Genomic DNA, 25635 nt, shown 5'->3' with positions numbered 1-25635 from the left:
CTTAGCTGTGTGTGGCTAAACAAAAATGTCAAAAAATTCCTCTTAAATGCCCAAGGAAAAAAGAGAGTGAAACTAAGATCTGTGGGAGAGAAATTTCTGATGTTAAACAGGAAGCACAAATATTGAGCAGAAATATTTGCAGAAGCATTGTTAATAACTCTACAGATGTACATGTGTTCATTTTGTCACTTGTTTTATCCCCAAGGTTTATTATTTTATTTGTGGGAAACTTAAAATAATTTAAGCCACCTAATTTAGTATTTAAACTGGCAATTATGTAAGTAAAAAGAAATAATAATATGGGTGATTGCCAAACAGCTGATAGGAGGAATGTCAACCAATCCTGTAGCCATGTAGCTTAGCCCATGTTAAAAAAGGTATTGTGTTTTCTCTGACAACTCCAATGCTAATATGATCTGAAGTTTGTGCTGTGTATGGATTTCTTATTCTTTATGTTCTATAATTATACTCAACTCCTGCCTATCAGTGTTAATTGCATAATTAGTAATAGTTTTCCTGTTTTCCACATGTAGAATTTGAACACAAAGATCCAAGTATTCATTTAAAATATAAGTGTACCTAAACATTCTCTGCAAAATCAGTACAAGCAGAGATGAGGAAAAAACTGAACCAATGAACAGCAAGTTTAAGATCATTGTATTTGGGAAAACTCCAAACCTACTATGCAGTGCCCTGAAAGTGAAAAGCATTTCCTTTGCTACTGTAGATGAAAGGATTGTGTGGGCCACTTGCACTGCAGCACTTGTGAGAATCCTGAATTCTAAGAAGAAGTGAAAGGACTTGTGTTCAGAAACTAAGTTGATGGTTTTTTCCATACAGAAAATGATTGAAAAGTTGTAAGGACAAAACAACAAAAGAGAAAAATCAGAGTTAAGAGTAGGAGTTGGCCTTGACTCAATGTTTTATTATATTTAAAAAGTACAGGTGCGTTAGTCATATTCTCACAAGGATTTCTTGTAAAAGAGCTTTGCTGTTTGTAAGCTTTTCCTGTGATTAATGTTTTGTAAAAAAATAAAAGTATTTTTTAAATTAGGTGAATTGATACTTAGGAAATGGCTGATGATGGAAACTGAAATGATCTGCTCCTGGCTTTCAGGGACGCTGAGTGCTGTGAGCAGTGTGCAGAGGAAGCCGGGCTGGGCCAGTGCGCGGTTCTCGGGAAACCCCAGGAGGTGACACAGGACCTGTCGTGAGGCCCCATCTGCTGGTGCCTCCTCCTGTGGCTGTGTGTCAGGTACAAGGTGTAGTCTGTTCTCTTTGAGGCCACATCCCTCTACCTTCACTGAAAAGGACCTGTTCTCACCATTTAAATCTTGCAGGATAAGCTGGGAATTGAAACCCATGCAGTGTAAAATAAGGAAGAAGCGTAAAGTAACAGGGAAGCTGGTCCTGTGTTTGTTATGTTGCAAAGCAGCTAAACCAAATCAAATCTCTGTAAACAATAATAAAAAGGTGGGCCACTTCTAGGATGATTTTGGGTATCAAAATTCTGAGATCTCATTGCTCTCAGACTCCTGTTCAGGTTATGTGTTAGAACCCACCAACATGGCTAGTTTTTAGTTGGTCACCATTAACATCTGGAAGCTGTCAGAATAGCTTTTTATATATAAGCAACATTCAAACAGAGCAACAGAAAAAAATGGAATTTTAATCATATTTATGATGACAATTAGAAAATAATATTTTACAAATGTATGGGGCTACATATCTCTTAAACTTAGAGAGTTTAAAATATGTTTGTCATATCTTTTAAGACATGAATCATTGTTCTTTACCTGAAAAATTGAGCATGAATTATCCAAAGCCACGTGACTGCTGATACCTGACTCTTGGTACAGAGCAGTTTCACTGGAGTGAACTCATGTTGGTGCTTTGTCTTGGTGGAAAATAAGGAGATCTGTGGGGCCTGGGAAAGCACCCTGGGTGCTTTTGATTGTGAAATGGGTTATTGAATGATCAGTACTCATACAGAAACTTTCACTGAGGGAGAAGTTTTAGAAGAGATTACTATCCATCTTTGTTCTCCCAGTGACTTTTCAACCTACAGTTTCTTTCATTCCACAGAGGGATTTACTGTTTGCTGTGTACCTCTGCTGCTCTTCATCTGACCTTTATTGCTCTGCTGCCCACTGAGTTGTTCTTAAAGCCTAAAAAAGGCATATGTGTCAGACTGGGAAATTTGCTGGAGAATTGTCTCAAACACTCAGACAAATCATATGAGAACCACATAGAACTAGCTAGGAAATATTTCCCCATCTCACAGAAGTGTCACTCTTTCAATTTTGACCTTCATTCCCCTTTGTGTCACTCTGAAATTATATTAAAAGCTTGCAGCTGTTTTAATAAAAAAACACTCAATAAAGAGGGAGACTGATCCATAACCATCTGTAGCCTCTGGCACCTTGGAGTGTGTCCTAAAGGAGAAGCCAAATCAAGCACAGCAGGGTTTGGAGCCTGACTCTAGCAATCACTTCCTATCCCAAAAACCTGCACTCTGCTCTTGTTTACATGCTTTTGTTTTTAACTGAAATTCCATTCAGGACCTGAGAAATGGTTTTTGTTGTAAGTTTTGTCAGACTGTTGCAGTAAAAGTTGTAAAGTTTCAGTTTCAACAAATTGTTGTCCTCCAGTGGAAGAACATGCACTGAAAAATTCCCAACTCGCTCTGCTTCTGAGTTTGCCTCGTACAGCATCTTTTTAAGGGAAGTCTTCTGATGCTCAACAGTTACACTTCATGAGGGCATGTTTTATAACTGACCCAGAGCATATATAATTTGCCTCCTCACCCTCTCCCCCTGAAAAATGCAACTCTTGGGGACTGGTGGGGGGAAGAAGTGGGAGTGGTTTAAGCCAACCCTGGACAAGGAGCTTGAGGCAGTCGGTTCCCAGTATTTTGCTCTTCAGTGCCATAAAAAAATCCTTAATGCCAGCTCAGGGGTTTGGGAATTTGTATTACACCTTTCTCATGACCTCCAGCTGTACCTGCTGCATTCCATATGTTATCTGATGTTTGTTCAGCTCTTTGCAGGGTGGAAAACAGAAAATGGAAATAATTGATAAAAGTAAAATAGGGGAACATTAGAATGTTACAGCTATCTTACAGGATCTGGGACACCTAAGGAGAGAGGCAGTAAATCCATAAGGAATGCTTGGAACTGTTTTTCATCTGCAGGTACTGGATTAACAATTTAGAAGTGGACCAAGAGCTCCACACTGAAGGGAAGTGTAAATCTTCCAGGAATAGCACTGATCCTGTAATTTTTTTTTTTTTTTTTTTTTTTTTTGCTTGTTCTTTGTTTTTGGGTGATGCTTCTCCTAATGGTACCTTTGAGATAAGGTGTCAAGATTTGCTAATTCTCTGTCTTGTCTGGTGTTAATGCAAGAATTGTAACTGGTTTCCCTAAAGGCAAAATAGAGGGTAGAAGGGAAGAGTAGAATGAAAGAGGAATAAATTGTTTGGGAAAGAATATAGGAAGAAGTAGAAATTATTAAGTAGGTGGCATTTTGAAATGTGCCTGTAAAAGAGAACATGGAAATGAGGGCTTTTTTATTTAAGTCCCCTTTTTAAACTGTATTTCCCTACATTTGAGGGTTTGTAGATTAATTTCTAATGAGCTGGGCGTGGTCAGGAGGAGAAGGAGGAGAATGAAAGGAGGAGAACCGTGAAGATCCCCTTTCTCAGCTGCCTGCTGCCCTCTTGTGCAATGATCTGCTCCCTACACTGGTGCATTTCCTAGCCATTCATAAAGGCAGTGATAATCTTGGGAGTTGCTTCTCTGTTTGGTGAAACGCTGGATTTGGGATGCCGACCTCAAACATTTTCCTGTTTCACCCCTTGCAGATCCTGTCCTCATATCAATTGGCATTGGCCTTGACCTTTGTCATTCATTGTCTCTACATTTTTTTAGGGTTTAAGGGAGGATGGAGAGAGGTGCTCTAGCATAGTGTTTGTTTGATCTGTTATGATAAGCTTGATATGAAACCTGCTGTGTGCCCTGCCACAGCTGGTTTGTGAGTGCTTCCCTCAATTCTTTGGCTTAGAAGTGAAAATCTTTCTGACTTCTTTGTTGTCAGGATGTTCTCCTGTGGATGGTAAGGAATTAAACTTTATACACACCACTAGCATTATGTTTAACTCTTTTTCCATTTTAATGGAATTGTGAAACTGATGATCTTGCACCATCTAAATGTCTGAAAATTTCCTGATAACAGAAAGGAAGCTGAAGGAAGTGTAACAGGAGAAAAAAGTGAACCTGGGCTTGGGAGAACAAGTGTGGGGAATTAAAATGGGAGGAAGATGGGGAGCCAGGAGTGGGCATGGAGAGAGGACAGGAAACAGTAGAGAAGTTTAATGATAAAGTCATCTTCAAAAAATTGACAGGTAAAACTAAGAGGATTGTTTACAAAGGGTCTGAAAAGAGCAGGATAGGTTGTTGGACACTTAATGAATGGACACAGCATCCATTTGTACCATCTTCTTTAAAAGGGAAAGGAGCTGCTGAAAAGTCTTAATTAGTATGGTAAGAGATGTTTTTAAACATGGTTTTCATGATGTTACAACAGAACACGATTACATTATTTCAGGTGTGTAAAGAGGAAAAGCAAAATCTAAATGGGAGGTGGAGAACTTAGTTGTTGTGTCTGTGGTGTATCTCAAAGCTCACTGCCATGACAGTGATACTCGGCTTGCTTGTTTTGGGTCTGGAGCTGCTTTGTATTTCCAAACTGCCATCAAAAGGTGGCAGTACAGCAATGGAGATCCGCAGCTTGGGTAAAGATATTTGAGTAGGAAATGTCCTTTTTCATTTTGCTCCTGTTACAACATGGGTCATCAGCCCAAGCGCAAAGCAGACGCTGTAAGGAACTCTTGTGGTTACCTATTTTTAGTGAGAACTATTCCCTGTGTGTTTTCCCACAGGATGGAGGGATCCCTCCTGTCTTTGCATGCAAGAAACCAGCAGGAAACACATATGCTGGGATTCATCCAGAATTAACTGGTAATCAAGTCTGACTCATATCACTCAGTGAGATGCAGAAATACTCAGGAACCATTTACCCCACTCCAAACCAGGTCATACAGGTGGCTGGAAAACCCACAGGGAATAGTTCTCACACAGATAATTACAAAAATATGTTTTTGAATAAAAGAACAAGAGAAAAGGGTATTAGCTAAAATTGTTTAATATCACAGGCATATAAATTAGTCAGACCACACAGTCCTTAGTATGAATATTTCCTTTACAGAAATGTAATAAATAATTAAATTAGATTAATCAGTTGGTATAAAAATAAAGAATCCTCTCAGGAAAAGTAAATACTATACAAAATTATATATACCATGCTAAAACACATCTTGAAGTGCCTACAAAGGACACTTATGATCAAAATCATAAATATATTGTAAAGCCTCCCTGGGAGGTAATGAGCTTTTATGGCTTACATGATGTACTCTGTTAATGAAACACACATTGTTTCTGCAGAGTATATTTAGTCCAAAGAGAGTTCATCTCATGAAAGGAAATAAGAGGGTATACATGCTGAGATTTGTGGTATCTGGTCCTTCCCAAGGTCACAAGTTCCACCGGGGGCATCTTCATTTTTCCTTCTGAGAACGGTGTTGCAGAGCAAGGTGATGTGTTCTTGAACACTTGTTTGTCCTGCACAGATTTCCTGTTCTTCATTCATCCTCTTCTTCAAATAATACACTCAATCTTTGATCACTCTGACAAATCAAAGAGTGAACACAGGCCACCCATCTTGTAAATCAAAGCATATTTGAGGTGCACAGAGGTGCCCACAGTGATTGTGCTGACACTGCCCAGAGGTGTTTGCCAAAATCAGCTGTGCTAATTTTGTGATTAATGTTCTCCATAGATAGCTGGACTGGCTTGTCCAGCAATTTCAGGTTTCAGCAAGATCTCAGAGCAATTAACCCTCTAAAGTTACCTTTGTTACAGTTTCTCACTAGCTTTTTGAATACTACAAGTGAGCATTTTAAATGAAGTTGTTCTGCAGGTACAAGAAATAACCTCAATTAATAAACAAGTATATTGTGTTTAAAAGAAGGAAAAATAAGCTTTAACACTATTGTTTGGTGTGATAAAATCCATACTTAAAAACAGTAAAGCAAGTCAGTAAACAGAAATAGGTGCATTACTTACTGCATTACATACTGCCTCTTGGACAAAACCCAGGCATTGCTGCAGTATAGGCAGGATTATCTAGTTAGCTTATGACATTCCTGTAGGGAATTGCTTTTAATTCATAAAATGTCCATTCCAGGTACAAAAGTTGCTTCTCAATGCTTTGTAATGATTGCTAATAAATATGTAATACAGTATGGTTGTGTTTGTCAGGGCATGCAAATCCCATTTTGTCTGCTCAACAAGGATTTTAACAGGTTCTTTTAGAACAGTGGTTTCAATGCACTTAGCAGGTTACTGGAAAAGACATTTGCAGATAAAAAAATACATACTGTATTCTTTGTACAAAAATAAAGCTCTTTCTCCAAAACCCTATAAAAACATGTAAATATTCTATGGAGCTGCATGAGAAGTGCTGCTTTATTGGTTGTCCTTCTAGGACTCACATGCACTTCATTCATGATAAAGGCATTCAATTACAACCCATCCATAAAAATGAAAATATAAAAGCATCAGCAGGTACACTGCAACCGCAGGACATGCTTCAATGTTTTCCCAATTGCTTTTATCCAAATCTGGAATGGAATTTTACCCAGACTGTAAAATCTGTTGTAGCAGCAGCTTTGCATAGTGCTCACCAATTGGTGATGAAGGGGATTCATGGGTGAGTCAGAAACGAGGACAGAAGGCACAGAAAGAACATCATTTAAACTCAGTACTTTGATTACTTACATATGAGTGGTAGTTCTTTTTTAGAATGTTAATTCTCATGCAGTAATGTGGAAACATTGAGGTATGAGATAGAACATTACACAGAGGAAAAATGGGTTTTTCAACAGAAAAAGGAGAAAGAGAAAGATGTTCTAAATCAAAATGCCCATCACCAGAAACAAGGAGAGTTCACTTGGTTTGTTGTGCCCTGAGGATCTTCCTCTTTCTGATGTACATTTTTGAGGAGGTTCACATTTCAGAACAGTGAAAATTTGGAGCCAGCAAAGCTTTTTGTATTAACTTTCCTTTAGGCCAACAACATTGGTAGGAATGGAAATATTTCTAATACTGCCTCATTATTTTTGGAGGTAACTAAACTTGTCATTTTCCATCCTAACGCTAGATGCAGTTTTCCAGTTTCCCCTCTCTACCACATTTCTGCTAAGTAGAGAGAAAATTAGATGAAAAGTTAATTTTTACTGGAAGGCTTTATGCTCTTTTCCAAAATCAGTTTCCTCATTTGGGGCTAATATCTGTTTAGGGTAAATTAGCAGTTACTGCTCAGATGGAAGAACCCAGAGCTTCAGAATCCTTGCAAGCAGAATATGGTGACATGTTATTAAGCTGCCAAAACTGGTTTTAAGTGCTGGCATATTCACTTCCATGTTAAAAATTTTCAATGTTATCTCTGGCCATAGTTCCACAGAAATGTTCAGGATTCAGGAGCTGTACAGGAGGGTTTCCACATAACAAAAATCTTGACACATTTTGCAAGAAAAAATGACAAATAAAAAACTGTTCAAATCCATCAGGAGGACAGAGAATGAATAGTATTAATGGCACATGAATCTGAGGGTAAATGCTGTCCTCTAAGAAAGAGCAATATGCATTAGAGCTGTTTCACTCTGACTAATGATCAATTTCTGTATTTCTTGGACATTTTGCAGTAGCTGGTTGTACCAGCCTGTCATGCCTCTGCTGTATCTATCATGTTAAGCTGGGGCAGTGTAGATGAAATACCATTTTCCAAAATAGGATTTCCCCTCAGAATCCTGTATTTCCACTTAGAGCACATGGGTTACATCTCTCCTTACTGAATTCCATGGCAAATGTGCCATTAGCTTCCAGATGTTAATCACAGCCATACAGTATGATTTGGAAATGTTTTTTCCAGTATTGAGAAGGCAGTTAAATGCAGGATATTTTTTCCATAGTTAGCTAAGATGCAGTCTAAGAATTTATAAATAAAGCTCTGTGTGTGGTACTATTGTAAATAAGGAAATCAGTCCAAACAGGTTCCTTTGAAGCTTCCAAGCCCCTGATAATTTTCTGTTCATTTTCTTTTGAAAGTTGCAGGAATATCTACATGAGATTCAGTTGAGAAACCAAAAATACAACAGTAACCATCTCACATACATCTAATTCAGCAGAACGGGAACAGTTAAGTCCCCTACAATAGCCTATGTTTTGTGAAATTAGAATTTAATTTTTCCTGTAAGGTGGGGCTAGAATCACAAGCACAAAATAGCATCTGTCTTACAAATACCCATCCAAATAAGACTCCTTAATATTTTGGAAGAAGCTTTCACTTACCACACACAGAGAACACATCATAATAACATGGAAAATATTTACATTTTTCACATCTTAAATATAACATAGTGTCTGCTTTAAAAAGTAGATTTTCTGTAGCCTTCAGCTGTGGTGTGTCCTAGATTAGTTCTTGTATAGCTGTAAAAACAACATATTGTTAGTAAAGATGTAAAATAAGGATATCTGCAATGGTTTGCAAAATGTCAAAAAGCACCCAGGAGGAATGAAATCTGCTTACCATTTGTATTAGATTTTTAAAGCTCTTCATAAAATTTTTTGGGGTTTTCTTCTCATAAGATTCACATGTAGACTCACAGTGCTGGAAGATAAAGAGAATCATAGCACTTCTAAACAGAACATCACAATCCTAAATTAAATCTTAAGCTTTCTCACTGAAAAATCAAAAGGGTTGTAATCAATGCATTTTCTACCTGTGAAAGCTTTGCAACAAGCTCTTTCAAAAGGGAAGGAATTTAGTAATGACACCTTTCCTTCACATTTTTTGCAGTAATCTCTGTCCTATCAGCACATTGTGTGGTTGCCAAGTACATGTATCTGGCATTTCAGGGTCATAGGGTAAGCTTCTCTGAAAAGTGCAAAAAATTGGACTTTCTAATTTCCAAAGTAATGAAAGGCAGATTGCTTTTTTCTGACAGATTTGTTTTCTACAATTCCCCCATTGTAGGGGGCATGTGATATAGAAAATAAGGAGTAATGATCACAAGTTATAAGCACTGTGAGGAAATCCTACCTCTCCAGAGTCTTTGTAGGTGAATCTGTTCACAATTCTAATGGCTTTGGTGAACTTTGGATTATCTTGGCTGCTTGCTGGCTGTAATTTCTGGAGGCCCTTCTGGAAGCAGGTCACAGCTGTGTCCAGGCATCCTTCCTAGGGCAGGAGAAGAAGGAACTTGTTTTAAAGTCTATGTTGCAGCACTTTTTCCTGTACCTGTTAGATTGTAGTCCATGTCCAGAAGGTGGTATCCAGGATATTAAGAATGTTCAAATAATTCATTCAGCTGTACCTTTTTTTTTTTAACTTAGTTTTTGATACACAAGTGATACTGAGGCTTTACTTTGGCTGTTCTTGCATAATTACTCAAGTATTTCCTAACAAAATGAATGTCCTCTTGGCTATTATCATGACAGCGTTTGAAAGAAAACAATCCTGAAGAGTAGACCAGTTATGTGTAGTAGGTTTTCATCTACTAAAGCATGAGCATTTTATTTTAAAAAATTACAAATATCTCTCAGTGCTGTGAGTGAGAATATAATTTTTTTCTTCATCATTTTTGTGCCCTTTCTAATAATGCCTAGTTAATAATTAGAATTGACCTAGAACAGCATGTTTTCAAATACTATTAAAACGTTCTTATATGATAGCATAGAAATGATACAGAAATTATCCCCAAAACTAACCAACAGTCAACAGAGAAAGAAAAGCAATGTTTACTGAAGCCAGTTAAAGTTGCTTTCTGTTTTCCAAAGAAGGAAGCTGCTGATCGTGCATACAGAAAGGCTCCAGAGCCATTATCCTTGTTTGCATACCAACTGCTCCCCAAGCTGTGTCTCCTCTGCCTTATGAAATGCCACTGCAGTTTGCTGCTTGGGCAAGGACAAGGCAGCCTTCATGGATCTTGCTTATAGCAAATTTTGCTAGCAACATTAAGTGCTGGTCAGATAAAACATTTTGTTCTCCTTAAAAGCCACACGTTTGTGTTTGTTTCAAGCATCCTTACCGTAACCAGTCTTGCTTACTGGAAAAAAAACTACTCGTCTAAATTTTAAAGAGATCGATTTTCCAGCTGAAACTGAAAACATTTTCAGTCTCATCCGTGCTGAGCTGAGAAACCAGCATTTCTCATGTGTGCTGCCTTTTCTGTTTTGCTGAGCTGTCACTTATAGCTGAGGCAGCAGAGGATCAGGGCACTGCAAGGATTGTGGGGCCTGGCTTGTTGTCACAGGCTGAGCACTTTTGGGATGAAACATGGAAGAGCACTGACCACTGGAAATGCCTGAGAGGGGCTAGAAATGTGTAAAATATTGGTATCAGAGGCAGTTGGCAGCAGTACTCTGCATCTGACTCAAACTAGCTTAACAGATGAGCCCGCAGAGCCCTGGCTTCCGGAATTAGTGATCAGCGGGAGATACAGATCCGAGGCACATCCCGCATCGTGTCACTCAGTGGCACTTCAGCTGCAGTGCCAGTCACCAGCAAAAGAGCTCATTTCCCCTCCAGGCTGGAATCACCTCAGTTTTAACATTGCTTTTTCAGCCTCAGCCTGTTTTCCCTTGATTTGATGTCCTCTAACCTCTCTCTATTCAAAGGAAAGGATACTTCACTGTTGAGGGTACAAGGAGATTGTGTGGCATTGAATTGGGGCTAACAGTCTACACAAAGGAATCTCAAGTAAGCCAAAACAGATAGGGATAGATCACCTCATTCTAAATATTATAGTAGGTAGTTTTCTCATTCAATATTCAAGACCAAAGGCAAATCTGGCATGAGCAGGTTATAATAAAAACTATTTCAAGTATTTTGATATTTGAAATGCAGTTATGTGAGCGACTTTTCATTAAATTGAGTTTTACTAGGCTGTGATGGCACCTAATGACCCTGACTGCTGCTTTGTCACACTGTGATACATATTTTAGTCACGCTGTAGGATGAAAAGTTTGTTGGTGGTAATTACTATTAGCACACTAATTTTTTTAACATGTTTTTCATCCGAAGCTGAACTGGCATCAACTTAATACCTTCTACATATGTGAATTCTCTGAATTCTAGTATTCAGAGGAGGCACTTAGGACCTCCCAGAATCACACAGTAAAGCCCTAAAAGCTGCAAGTGAACTGTTGTTTTCCTTCCTGAGGTGAGCATGACTTTTTTTAAGACAAAACCCCCAACAACCTCATTAAGCAATTAGTCACTAGTTGTATTTGCTTAGTTTCAGAGGCAGCAGCAAACACTGGAGTAAAATGATACCAAATAATCTTCTCCTTTTCACTTTGACACCACAAGTTAGAAAGAGTTTTAATGGAAAAAACCCAGCAATGAGTTTGTGCACTGCAGTTGTTTCTAGCAGTTCCAAGGAATTTATCTAGTTTGGTTCTGTATATTTTTTGGCAAGTTAGACATGTGCCCAGGTGTAAAGCCTAGGAGGAGGCTAATCAAAACCTGTGTGAAATGAGGTGAGTTTTTTTTCCTTTCTTCTTGTAGCTGCTTTGCAAGGGAGTTTAGAATCCTGAGTAGATGAATTTTTAAGAATGCCTACAGTTTTTACAGTATAGTAATGCACAGTGATTGCTTTTACATGTCAATTGAAATTGTTTGTGCTACAAAATAGGGCTCAAAAATTTAAGACAACTGATAACACAAGTATGTTAGATAGCCATAGGTTGCTCTAGACCTCAGTTGCATGTTGAGGGACCATCAAAGTAGGATGCAATTACCCTCTAAGTTTTTATGACATGATTTTACTATGATTAACATTTAAATTCACAGTGCATCCTGCATCTCACATTTTGAGAGTGCACAGACTTGGTAACTCACTGTCTGTAAGAAGATCTTAACCTTGGAAGATGCAAAATATCAGCACTAAATATCATATTAAAAAGGGATTCACAGGGAGCTGCTCTTGTATTTTTAAGTAGTAGGAAGCTGAAGAGAATATTTGCAGGTGCATTTTTGTCTTCCTGTTGGTAGCACAACCCCTGCACAAATAGTCTCAGAGAGATCAGTGAGACTGCACATGAGAGGAGGCACTCAGTGACATGGTCTTGCAGTGCCACTCTTGCCATTTGGCTGCAGTGGGAGGCAAGGGGGGCAGCTCAACCAAGCTGGAGCTCTTAGCTGGAGGCACTTCAAATACCTGCATCCCCAAAAGCTCTGCTGCTCATCTGGCTCTTGTATGAATCCTTACTCTTGGCACTATTTCTTAATTAAATTGAATATGTGCAACTCTGGATCTGTTGGTGGGTTATGATACACGTACAACAGCAAAATAGTAATTGTGATGCCAAAATATCAACACTTCTTCCATCAAATATCCAGAAAAAGGAACTTTTAAAAAGTATTTGCTTATTCACTCTAGCTTGCACTATTAGCTCAGAGATGTGAAGAACACATCTTCCATTTGTCAATTGAATAAACCAGTACAAAATCAAATTGACATAATTATAAAAAAAATGTTAAAGCAGTCTCACCACAGGGTTTTCTGGTGTATGCAGCAACTCAGCATCCTAAAATAAAACAAATCTAAGTTAGAAAAGTTTTAGCATTTAAAAGTGATGTGTTCACAAGATATCTACTAAGCAGTACATAATGCTTGAAAGTGATTTCAACATTATGACAAATACCATCACTTACCTTTTCTTTCACCATAGATTCTAACTGTTCAATTTTCTTGAGAATCTGTTTGTATTTTAGTGTTCTGGGTGAAGTTTCTGTCAGCACCATAGTGGAGCAGAAGAAAAGCATGCAGAAAATAATCATCCTCTTCATCTTGATGTGTTCTGTTTTAAAATGAGCCAGGAGCAAAGTTGTGCTGTTCAAATGTAACACTCCAGTTCGAGCTGTGCTCAGGTAAGCTCTGCACCTACCTATATATTGCTCCTTGCTGGAGATGGAGAACCCACCCATTTCAGTTTGTAGGAAAGCTTTGTAGAATGGATTAATGAGTAACCCTTTTTTCTTTTCCACTGGCTAGGTGCATGTACGTGAGGTTGTGCGTGGGGGGGGCAGGGATTGATGGAGTGAAAGAAAATGTGCCCCATCTGCACATTGGGCAGGAAAAAAAGAGAAGAGGGTGAATTCCCATTTTCACTTTGAGTCAAGAAATGAACGTACTAAAAAGTTGGTACTTAGAAACCACAGGCCTAAGTAAACAAAGATTCTGCCTTTTTTTCCTGTGTCATACAGCAATGAATCTCTTTAGTCCATCTGCACCTCTTCTGTACTGTTCTGGAGAAATATGACAGGACTATTTTCTTTATCTTTTTAATCTTACTTTATGGCTCCAAGAAGTGTTTGTTAGCTGTTTCCTCCTGACATCTATGAACTGTAGCTGGGATCCCAGCTGGGATTCTGTTAGAACTGTGAGTAAAACCTCATCTTAGCATTTAAACTAGCAGAAATTTGCTTTATATTTGCTTGGAACCAGTAGCAGATATATTAACAACATGGTGGTGGACATGTCCACTGAGAGTGAAGGTTGCAGGGAGATACATTTTCCTGGGAGAGATGAATCCCTGGAGCACACCCATTAACAAGATGGGAGCAGTACTGGAAGAGCAGGTTTCTCAAATTCTGGTGAGTCAGTCCCAAGGGACACTATTGTTGTGGCAGTGATCCAATGCTTGTGGCACGTAAACACATTTGGTTACATCCTCCAGCAGCTGAGAATTTCCTTGGGAATGTAGAAGAATGTATGAAGTCCAAAAACAGGTCTGTGCAGGCACTAGGAACTTACTGGACTTCCAGCTCTAGGAATCAGTTAGTTTTAAAATCACTGATCTTGATATTTCATCACAAAGAGGGGAAGAACAGCTTTAAATTACTTTTATGTATTATCATTATTTAATTACTATCAATACCACTGAAGGGTTCCTGTGTGGGATTAGTAGGACGCAGTTAAAGTCACTTGGGCACCTTCACCTGTGATGAATAAAAAGATGGTCATGTGTTTGTCAAATTAAATCTTTCCCTCTGAAAATCTGAAGATTCCAGATGACTTTGGGGATGCTTTACAAAATCTGCACAGAGTTTGGGCTGCAGTTGGATGTCTGGTAACCTGTGTAACATGATGACATCATATAAAATGCACCTGTATAAATCTGTCTGGTGGGTGAATCTGGGCTGCCAGGCTGAGTCACTTGTTCATTGTTCATTTAAAAATGAGTGTTTAAGCTGGTGAGAGCTCTATCTGACATACTCTAGTATGTTCATTTATTCTATGCTCTTTTTGTGCTTAAGTTATTTTTCACCATTCAGAAAATGAACAACCCAAAGGAATAAATTTTATAGGTGTATGTGTAAATATATATATAACTGCTCTCAGAGTCTCATGCATGCACACACACAATCTCTCCCAGTGAAAGGGGTAGCTTCTAACACCCAACAGAAGTACTGAAAAATGAGAACAGAAACAAGTAAAAAAAAAATACTTTCTTCTACCACATAGCCTGAAATTTTATTTCTTGAAGAAAAGGTAGTATGATGACATTTTTCCCCCACTGTGGATGCATCTTAAAATAATTTTAGACAAGAAGCTCAGCTGCACTGTAAAGTACAGAAGATTTCAGTAGGTTTTATTTGAAATGTCTGTTAATTCATGGCTAGAGTTCATTAAAGGAAATCAGCAGCATCTTTGATTTAAGAAAACACATCATGACCAATACTTGTTTTTATTATTTATCCTTCCATTCCATTCCTGTGAAGCATCGCAGCATTTTTTTTTGTCTGTTGTCCAACACCTCCCTGAGGCTGCTGAGAACCTGGAGAAATTATTCCCAGTAGTGGTGTTCTTTGCACAAAGAGGGGACATGGCTCTGCTCCTCTTTACCATAACTTTTCTGTAGGTTGTTGCCTGGTAACATAGATGAACGTTCATTTATCCTCAATCCACATTTTGATTCACTATTGGAAGTGTTCATAGTAAAGAAAAAGGCTGGTGATAATGTTTGCTTTTACTTCTTATTGTCAGTATTTCAACTGTGGATTCTTTTGGGAAGTTTCTTTGAGCCCAGCTACTCAGGTGGTCATGGTAGCACTGTCAGACATTTATACATCTTTGTTTGGTTGATAGGTTGGGAACTTTCCACTTGGATGTGTAGCAGGACTCTATTAGCAACATCATCATGTGGTGGTTGGCAGTGTTTCATGCAAAGACATCACTGAAGGTTTTTGCTGTCCAGGCAACTTCAGAACCACTTAAAAACTTCAGTTAATGCACAGGGTAACTCTCCATGTGTTTTCAGAAACACGGGACTTGAAGGAGCACAGGCAGATCTCCACCAAAGTCAATGGCTCTGTGTGAGCTACTCAAAATTGAATCAGTTATATCCCAGATCTGTTTTAAAGCTGGTGGAGTGAATGGGAAGTTAAACAATGGGCATTTGACGATGTGGTAACTTTTGTTTGCATATCAGGTCTCTAAAGCTGCTGTATAGTCTTCTGCTTTGTGTTAGAGGCTGTAAGGCCACAAGAATTGCATCAAGGAAGCCATGCTGACAGAGAAAGTGAAAAGCAAGGACAAAGGAGGACTTCCTCTCCACTGTCTAGGCAGTGGAGAAAACTCCTTGATATCCCTCTTATCTGATGAGGGCGAGCAGCAAGTTTTTTATATACGTCACTGCTCTCTTGTGGCTTAGGAACATGCTGAGTCAAACAATGACAGCCTCTCTCACACTGTCGCCGGCGCGGGCCCGCAGGGATGGCTGGAAAGTGGAAATGTGAGAAACCTCCCGGCCCAGCCCCGCGGGGCCAATTCCTCCTCTTTCCTCTTCGCCACGGTGCCACCCAAGAGCTGCATGACTTCGACCCTGAAAGCCCGGTTCCCCCACCCACATTTTCCTTTACAGGAGAGCTGAATGGAGGCTTTTCCCATGGCTTAGTCATCGCTATGGCTCAGCCAAAAATGTGCAATATACAGGGCTGCTTTCCAAGAATTTTTATACCTTAGGTTTGTGAAATTTCATGTATGAACTATCTGTTACTTGGGGGTATGGTAGGAGACAAGGGGAGAGAGTTGTGCTGGAAAATGGGAGAGTTGGAAGATCAGATTTAGAAAAACTAGTCTTCAAAATATTTCTGACAGCTTTGCAAGGTAGTTCTACCCCCTTGCAATCTTATTTTCCTATTTTAAGCTTTGGTATAATTAGCTTTGGTATAATTCTTCAGTCTTTTAACTTTACTTTGTAAAGAGAAAACCTTACCTGGGGGGGAAAATCTGTTCTTAACTTGTATTTTTATAAAAATTTGAGTAAATATAATTCTGAATGTGGTGACACAGATACTAAAATATTAATAGACTGCAATATAAAACCATTTACATTCTCCATAATGTTCCTCCAGGGCTAACTTGCAGCCAGCTGCTTTCCAATCCTGCTCCTAGGTCAAGCCAGTAATGCTTTTTAGGCACATAGTTTGATGTATTTGTGTCCTTACCAACCACTAATACCAAACTGTACTGAGGAAACATCCTGTCAACGCCTAGAGGCTGAGATAAGCTTAGACCCACCCTGCACAGAGCCAGATATTCTGAACTGTCCTCTTGTGGGCACATCATTTTAAGTCTTTTGGTGCTGGGAGCAGCCTCCCACCTCCTAGGTCACAATTTTGTCTGCATGTAGGATGGGAGAAGCCTCACTGGGTGACCAAGTGGTACCTTCTGCCACTGCAGGCAGCCTTTCATGCAGTTCCTTTCACCTCTCAGCTAAAAACTCCTGCATGAGGCCTGAGCAGTTTGATCTTTGTAATGAAGAACTTAGAGCTGCCCCTGAGCTATGCTCCAGCTTTCATAGAGAGCTTTCTTTTTCTTTACAGTAGTGCTCATAATCTTTCCCCACTACCAGAGGACAGCCACATTCAGAAGACAAGGCAGCAGCTGACAGGATGTGTGTCTACCACAGTTCTCTTAAAAATTTGAGGGCAGAAAGTAGTGTTCAGCTGAAAGCCACAAGTGGGGAGAGGTTGGGGCAAGTCATTGCTCCTGCTCTGTGTGGCAGCCAGGACTTCTGCTGCTCAGGGGTTTGATGCATGACAGATCTGAAGGTTTCCTTGTAAAGCATGGCCCACAGAGCACCACCTTTCTACCACAGGAGTGTTGTCCATTTCCCAACATTCCCAACACATTTCCCAGTGATTCCACTAAGAGACAGGCCTATGGTGTGAAAAGCAGGGATGTGGTAATGCTGAAACCCAACAGTGTGTGTCATGTTCATCCCAAATGTTGAGAAAGAAGAATCAGAAGAGATACAATCAGGTGTTGGACAGTGCATGGAGGATGCAGAATGGCACAGTGCAAAATGCTTCCTTTATTCATTTACTATTAATGGACAGAAGGAGCAGAAGCCAGAAGAGAACCACTTCTGGGTTACAGTATCAGTAGCATAAAACAACCTCCAAACCATTACAGGCTCAAGGTGGGTGTGTCTGGTGCAGTCAGGTACATAGATAACTATTCCACTGGCAGCTGGGGCTCCCTATATCCTGACATGGCTTGTATGTTGATAAGCATGACACTGCAGTTTGAGTTTAGATAACAGAAAGGTTTGATGTTACAGATTCTTCTGGAAGTCACTCCCAGGGTTTGGTGAGGCTGCTGAGCTGGTGTGGCATCTCCGCAGCAGTGCAGTTGTTCTCCTCTTACACAGTCTAAAGCTAAACACAGGGCACAGCCACTGAGGGCATATGGCCCCTTTTCCTTCTTCCAGCACATCTGCTCTGATTTATTAATACTTTCTCCATAAAGTTATATTCAACATAAAATGCAATTTTCTCCTTTTTGTTATGGTTACTATTGGTAGAAGCAGATGACTGAATACCACTTATTTCTGACTAGTTCTGCTTTCTGGTTTTCAGGTACTACCAAAATACTACAGGTTGTAGCCTCATTCATCTATGCATATGTGTTTACTGTTTATATTTGGTTTCTAATAGAATTATTTTTAATGATTGTGTTGATTCCAAGTCCTGTGAACTCAGTTACATTGTTCTTCTGCCCTTTCTTTTGTGTCTTCCCAGGGACAGTGTCACATCTTGTGGTGCTGGGGCACCCCTGGCACAGCAAGTAGTGATGACAGAGGAGCAGTGTGACGTTGCACTGGAGGATGTGGTCTGGCTGCCTTTGGAGTGACGCCAAAGTCCTTGCACACCAACTCCTCATCATGCCCTGAGCACCACCCCTGTGTGTGCTGCAGACCAGTGGATCAGCCAACAAATCTGCTGAACTTCAGCTCCTGCAGCAAAAGAGAGGCTTTGGTGTCACACTGCGTAGCAGAAGGGAAGACTGAGGCAGAACCAACCTCTGCAGTTCTCAGGGTGCAGGAGTTCAGGTGCTTTCTCCAGCAGGAAAGCCATTTAATGAAATTTCTCCTTTAGATCACTGATGCTCTGTGTCACAGTTTGTCACAATCTGAGGAGCCTCTGTTGCAGGGCCTTGGGGTCATTACAGTGAAGTCCTTCTTATAAAGGCCATGAGAGCTTGTTTGTTTAGCTTTGTTTTGATTGCAATCATTTCACTGTCAACCCTATTTTCTCCTTAGCACACCTGACAAATTTGCAAATAGAAACGAGTTGCCAGAAATCTAAAACTCCTATTGGCTTTACTATTGAACACAGCTGTGATCTCCTATGCAACAAGTGCCTCCTTAGCATGCAAGGCTGAGGGGGCCAGTGGCTCTCACTCAGCAGCATCGTTCCAGTAATAGCAGTTTGGTGCCAGTGCAGACAGCATTTCAGGATTCTGGCAGAATCATTTTATGGAAGGGTGCTTAGGGGAATCTTAACTCTGCACCCTCAGCATTTAAGACTCTTGAAGGTTTTTCAGGCAGGATTTATTGTTACTTTTCTGGCAGTTGTATTAATAAAAGCCCTGAAGCTGAAGTAGCTATACTAGTCTAGAATTCTCTTAAATAGGAATACTATTCTGTTTCTCATAAATTTATTGCTCTGGTAATGAAATGCACTTAGTTATGACTTTTAACTCCATAAACAGATCTGCTGTTTAATTGTTTACAGGAGATTGAAGAATGCTGAGGTGACTAGCATGTGTTATCCTTAACAGATAAACTAGTAACTTTGTAAAACCAGTTTTTCTTTATGACCTCTTTTTCCAGATGTCTTCATCTGTAAGTAGACAATGTGTGTGCCTGTGCCTGCAGATTTATCTGTTATGTGCACACACATACAGATTTGAGAAGCTATGTAGCACAATTGTTTGCATAATGAGTTTCATTTCTCTTCACAGGTCAGCACCTTAAGCGAACCTTGGAAAAACTATTGTGTGAGCAGTCAGCACACCAAGGCAGCAGCACCCGTTGGGTAGAGCTTGTCTTGGATAAAAAGCTGAATGCTGTGGTTTCACTGCCTTGTCGTTGAAGCCTTGTGGTTTCTGTGTAGGTGGCTGTATAGGCTGGACACATTCAACATCCTTGTTTCTGAGCTGTGAAATCTGTACATCTAATTTATGAAAATTATCTTTGGCTAAATTTTATTTTTTTTTAATGAGGTCAACATATTTTCCTTGCATTCAGTGGAAACAGTAATGGAAATGTTTTAAGATGCACTGTGAGCATGTTTTGACCTCAAAAAGTGAGACAAATCAAGACATTCTTGGTTATGATTAGGGTCTAGGAAGGAAATTTTAAATTAAATACAGAGAGCCAGATGTGAGAGGAAAGCATTTTTTCCAATGTGGAGACAAATAGAATAACTGTTGGAAATGATAGAGGCATTATAAAATAAAAATCTTCCACCTGAGAATTTGATTTTAAAAGCCCTAAACAGCTAAGAATTTAGAATAAATTATGGTACTGGTACCATTTAAGGTAACCATCAGTATCTGTAGTCTAAAAAAGGTTGTCTAAATAAACAAATTTATAAAACCCAAGACTAAATAAGCTAAAAGTAGGACAGAGAGAACAACTATTCATAATTGAATAGTTGATCAGTTGTATGTTTTTCCTTCTGTAGTGGAGTTCCACACTGTATTCAGTGAATTGATTCTCAGGATCACAGAATCATCACTTAACTGGAGGCAGGAGAGCAATGAACCCACCATATGAGCCTTCATTCCTTCCCTCACTCTTCTCCCTAATGCTCTAATGAGTGTCTCCCATTCTGTAACTCCCCAGAAGGCTGAGCTCTAGCAACACAGGACACCTGAAACTCCAATATTGGCAAATCCCATTCCCTTCACTGTCGACTGCAGTGTCTGCCCAAACTTTGAGTTTTCACCAACAACACTTTTGCCTCTGCCAAGTTTCCAAAAGCATATACACCATTCCCTGTAAGTGACCCTCTGGGAATGAATTAAAAACGAGCAAAGACCTCTGGATAAAAAGCAAAGGAGAAGAAAAATAGCATTCAAGTTAATAAAACAAAGTTTCTTTGCTGAAATGTAAATGACAATTACTATTTGTGTGAAAATAACTACTCAGTGTTTTTGTGGGAGTGCCAAAATGTGTCTGAAAACATTAGTCAAAGACTTCTGTGTGAATAAAGATTGAAAGTGTGATCACCCACTTAGCTATTTCGGAGGGATGACTGATACCTTAATAATTTTGAGTAATTTCCATATCAAAACATCAATAGAAGACCATAGATTTTAATACCTTGTTACTATTTCATTGGTCAACAACAACTCAAAGGAGAGTTGTTTCTTTTCAAGGAAAAAAAAAAAAAAGAAATCAAAAGTATTATTCTAACATTGTACCTTTGCCTGGCAAATTAAGATGTCTTTCCTGCTTGTGTTTTCTTTTCAAAAACCTGAGACAGTAAATATGATGAGTGTGTCTGTAGATGAAAATACAAGAAAATAACAGAACTGGTCTCTGAAAATACTCTTCTGGACAAGGACATTTTTCTTGCCTGTTACTTATGAGCTTCTTGCAGACTTTACAATTGATATTAGTTCCTTGAGCAGAACAGTGCTGTTTCTCTGAACTAATTTGTGGGAAACCAAAAGGCCAACAAGGAGCACTGAAGATCCTAGCTCAGAACAATGGTGGCTTTTGAAAATCACATTTTTCCCATTATCACTACAAGATATGCAGATAGGCAGATAACCAAGGATTAGCTTTCTTTTGAAGCACCCAGATTTTGCCCAGAAGCAATATCATAGGATTCATCATTCCTTCCCATATAGCTCAGTTTCCACTCCTGGATCCTCCTCTTCTGATTATCATAAGGATTACACAACTACTTTGTTATTTAACCCATGGAAAAACCCTGTCAGTTCCTCTTCTACTTGGTAGCTAAGCCTCCCAGGGTAGTTGCATCTCTTAAATCTCCCCTTCTGCAGGTTTGAGCCCCTGTGTTGGGGGCACAGCTGAAAAGTCAGAAGACATGCTGATGGTCCTCCAAAAGCTGCAAAATACTTGTACTTGATAGTGCTGCACAAAGGGCAAAAAACGTGAAGGGAAATGGAAACATTAAACCTGAGAACATAAAAACTCACAAGAATCTCAGAAACGGCCTGAAGAAAAAAGGAGACAAAGATGTGATTTCCAAAACAATACCCGGAGATCAAAAGAGGCTGAGGCGCTTTCAAACACTGTGGCTGCTCTGCAGGGAAAGGTTAATGAACATTGTTTTCAAAGGTGCTGTGAAAAATGCAGAGTATGGCAGAGAAGCAACTGATCCTGTAGATTTTTTTTCTTGTCTTTTTTCCTTGCCGTTGCCCTCTCCACGTCTGATTTGGCCACACTGAGAGAAATGTCACCGTTCACTTTAAATTGCCTTTAATTTGAACAGAGAGGAGAGTTCTACCCTCTGATATAATCCAGCCATGGAAGCTCTCCTGACTCATTGTCTGAGCTGCATTGTTCTGTCCTTTATTGCTAGACCTAGTTCACTGCACAGACTTTCCCTCTCAGCTCTGTTCATCATATTCTGATTGATTTTATTAGATTTCACCAATTTATGTCAAAACTAGAAATTTTAAAATGTTCTGTGCTGACACTTCCATATGATCATTTCAATTTTCCATTAATTATATTTAATTATGAAGTTATATTTAAAGTAGTTTTAAAAGCTGGGAAATAAGCCTTTCTTTATTGCTTAAAGTAGAATGTCCAACTTGCAGTGAGCTTTTTTTTTGCTTGATCATCTCAGATGTTGCAGTGTATTTTATGCCACTTCATATGACTTCTGTCAAATTAAAAAAATCAGATGCTCTCCCTTGTTTAGGTGGTCAGTCTAACATTTATAGTCATTCTCTGTGCTTTCTTAGATCTTCATGATTGAGTATACATGCTCTGAAAAATTCTTGTTTTTTCACAGGTGACAAACAGTGCCAGGGTTATATACAGTGAGTAACCAGTATTCCAGAAAATGGAGGACAAAGAAAAAGGACACAAGTAAAACCAGACCTTTGGCATAAAAAGCCTGAAGTTGGCTCTTGTGCCTCCTGCTTGATGCAGGAGGGTGAAGTGATCTGATATAAAAAAGGAAGGTCAGTAAGCCAGTGTGCCGAAGTAGAAATATCCAGGCACTTCATCAGAGGCAGAAACAATGCAGATTAAAGGTAAAATAACTTCTCCCTTAATAATTTTTGTCTGTTTCTAACAGAGCCAGGACAATTTTCATTAACTTACCAGGCTAGGGAATGCAGATTTTCCAGCTGTTTGGACAGGTAGTAGTTTCCTTTGTCTCTGACAAAAATATAAGTAGTAAAACTTTTGGAATTCAAACTGTCTTTATGCTGCTACTTGATGTTTAAAGAAAGAAAACGTCAATGTTTTTATTAAGGCTGAGAGGAGGGTCAGGAGAAGCCAGTATTTTGTACATTAAATTGTCTTCTCTGTATAAAATTGTATTTTATACCATACATTGTCTTCTCATTAGTGTAAATCATTCCTCAATGTAATTGAGAATCTTCCATAAGTTAGTGGAAAATGGCCTAATATGGGTTGCTGTGGACTACTGTGCCTTATTAGTTCTTTAGACCTGCACAGCACTTTATTGCACTTAGTGAAAATAGGGTAAAAGAGCCTTATTTAGCCGTTTTTCTCTTCCCATTTTATCCATTGCCTCGAATGACAGTCCCTTTGGCTGCCTCTTGGACATCTTCCAAGAAATCTGTATATTCCTTACTGAAGGGATTCAAGGGAACTTGCACCTCCAGGGTGTTGATTTACTTTTCTTCTCCTGCAAGCTAAGATTTCTTCAAGAAGGACACTGTGCACGAACAAGGGCAGGAGCATTCACACACCTGGGTATGAATCACAGCAGCTGAGTCCACACCTCTGTTGTGCCTCAGTCTAGTACTGAGAAAGCTTTCCAGGGCTGATTAGTCATTTGAGTGAAGTGCAATAAATGTCAGAGGAATGATTTAAAGCAGAGCCTCGCTGAGCATGAGGCATAGCTGCTCTCTAGTGGACTTGTGAATAGTGTCAGCAGCTCTAAGTACATTTATCCCCAGAAAATAATAATATAGATATTCTGCTGAGAGACAGAAGGTGAAAATTCCCTACACCTGTGAGTTCAGCTGCTTCACTTTCTTGCCACCTCTTCTCTCTGTAAGTAGCTGACTTACACCAGAGCTACAGTGAAAAACAATGCAGAAGCATTAAAAAATATATCCTGTCCAGTGCTATGGAGAGACAATATTTCATTGTCTATTTGTTGTGGGTTTGTTTGCAGAGGACAGTTTCCACTTAGCATTGTGAGAGTGACAAGTATCTTAGAGCTAAGGAAAACTGTTTTATTGGAAAATGGGGAGGTGTTCAAAGTACCAGTTCTTATTTCCTGAGGCAGCATGGAAAGCAGAGGGAAAAATATCTGCTGCACAGATGACTTCACTTTTGGGAACATGAAATCTTCTTGGGCTTTCTCAAAAGGAAAGTTAATGATTTCTAGAGGGTTGAGGTGAAATAGGTGCATGCACAGAGAGGGCCTTGGGAAGGCAGGTCCTGCCCAGCATGGTCTGGGGCTGGGTGTGGTATGGAGCAATGCTCAGCCTCCAAACACACCCAGGGACAGCACTTCTCTTCCTCACCTTCCCAGCAGCTGCACTGGCTCACTGTTTAGCCTGTCTACTACGTTTCAAGGAATTCTCCTACATCCACCAAAATGTCCCAGGCAATAATCTGCCCATATTGATTCATTGAAAGGTAATCTTTAAAAGAATTTCAGAACAAACCTATGGGTTATAATCTTTAGTTGCAATAATTTCAGCAAAAATCAGTGATGCATTTCATAAACAGCCCCTGAAATAACTTAGGGACCAAATAACATGCTTCAAACCCACTAAAGGTTTATTGGACAGATTGAAAAATTAGTCTTTAATACTAATACTTTAGTACTGAAATGAAATGTGCAACAAATTGCCTTCTGGAGAGAGCCTTGGTGCTGTGCAAGAATTGTTCAGCCACAGACAAAGCAGTGGTGTGCTTGTGAGTGTATCTTAGTCACAAATTCAAACAACAACCCCAATGGCACTGCTGTGAAGAAAGGGAACTCCATCCTTGCTGGAACTGGGACACCCATAGTGATAAAGCTGGTTTGATTATGGATCCTCTGGTTACACCAAATCACATTAATCTTTTTCTGCCATGGACAAAGTCCATGATTTCTCATTGTTAATTTGTTGCCTGTGCATAATTGTTTGCATCTTCCTTTGGGAAGTTCACTGAGTCCTTCTCCCATCCATGTACCTCAGAAGAGGGGGAGATGTGGTTCTGTGCCTGATGTGAGGAGCTAATCTAAGAGTATGGAAGGGCTTCCACCTCTGCAGAACAGAGTATTGAACACTTCCCTTTTACTGAAATTGAGGGAAGACATCCTTACCTTGTTAAGTAAAAAAAGTCTGAATCTTGTAGTCCGTGTCCCCAAGTAAATGGGTATATTGTCCATTGTCCCTTCCGTTGTGTACATGTTTGAACATGTGAGGTGCTGATCTATGGCATTACACAAGCACCTAGCCCTTAATATTGCAGTATAGATGACAGCAGTGAATGGGAAGTAAATCTGACTTTTGTACTTCCATCCTTTAGTGGGAGTGAGGTAATGGTTTAAATGAAGAAGGCTCAAACCTTAAAAATAGGAAATGCTTTTTTGTATCGATAGGGAATTTAACAGGCTCATCTGAAGGACCACCTTGATCTGTGAAAATGTATCAGTCTGATCTCTATAGAGGTGAAAAGATGTACATGAAAATTAATATTGTCTATTTCCTTTTTTGTTCAGCTTCCTGTATGCAAAGCCCAGGTTGTTTATTCTTGTGAATGATGCAATGGGTTAACGGATAATATGTGGGTTATCAGCAAGGAAATCTGAAGGTATAAGGACCATAACAGTACCTAATGTTTCACTTTGATTAAACTGGTGGAATTCTGTCTAAATGGAAAATTGTGAAGGCGTACAGCCTTCATTTCATCTAGAGGATAAGGTAGGAAGTAATTCAAAATACAGATTGTCATATTATTTCTATATTATTGTCAT

General features: G+C 39.4%; 1 protein-coding gene and 1 long non-coding RNA gene across 7 annotated transcripts in view; one reads left to right on the top strand and one right to left on the bottom strand.

Moving 5' to 3' along the window:
* LOC306802150 overlaps nucleotides 1-20372 on the top strand; it is a 35535-nt gene extending 15163 nt beyond the window's left edge. Inside the window, exons 1-4 of one of the 5 annotated variants that reach the window (XR_013774284.1) lie at nucleotides 9917-11660; nucleotides 12898-13053; nucleotides 18214-19009; nucleotides 19439-20372. This is a non-coding gene — a long non-coding RNA (uncharacterized lncRNA). Of the gene's footprint in view, nucleotides 1-1117; nucleotides 1263-9916; nucleotides 11661-12897; nucleotides 13054-18213 lie in introns of those variants that run through there. The other 4 variants (XR_013774285.1, XR_013774283.1, XR_013774286.1 and 1 more) reach the window with 4 other exon arrangements.
* IL21 (interleukin 21) lies at nucleotides 8216-12972 on the bottom strand (the record flags this gene model as incomplete). Of its 2 annotated transcripts, XM_079305987.1 has the most annotated exons (5): nucleotides 8216-8606; nucleotides 8707-8787; nucleotides 9220-9357; nucleotides 12675-12710; nucleotides 12838-12972. In XM_079305987.1, 5 exons carry the CDS (start codon nucleotides 12970-12972, stop codon nucleotides 8592-8594), a joined length of 405 nt encoding a protein of 134 aa, XP_079162113.1. In that variant the 3' UTR covers nucleotides 8216-8591. The 2 variants fall into 2 exon arrangements, with proteins under 2 accessions (XP_079162113.1, XP_079162112.1); XM_079305986.1 differs by having other exon boundaries at nucleotides 8216-8787.
* Nucleotides 20373-25635: the final 5263 nt, after the last annotated feature.

The sequence above is a fragment of the Erithacus rubecula genome (assembly GCF_903797595.1).
Source record: "Erithacus rubecula genome assembly, chromosome: 5".
In the NCBI taxonomy this organism is placed as follows: Eukaryota; Metazoa; Chordata; class Aves; order Passeriformes; family Muscicapidae; genus Erithacus; species Erithacus rubecula.
Note: the sequence above shows the minus strand (reverse complement) of the source record. Positions and strands in the feature narration are given on the sequence as shown.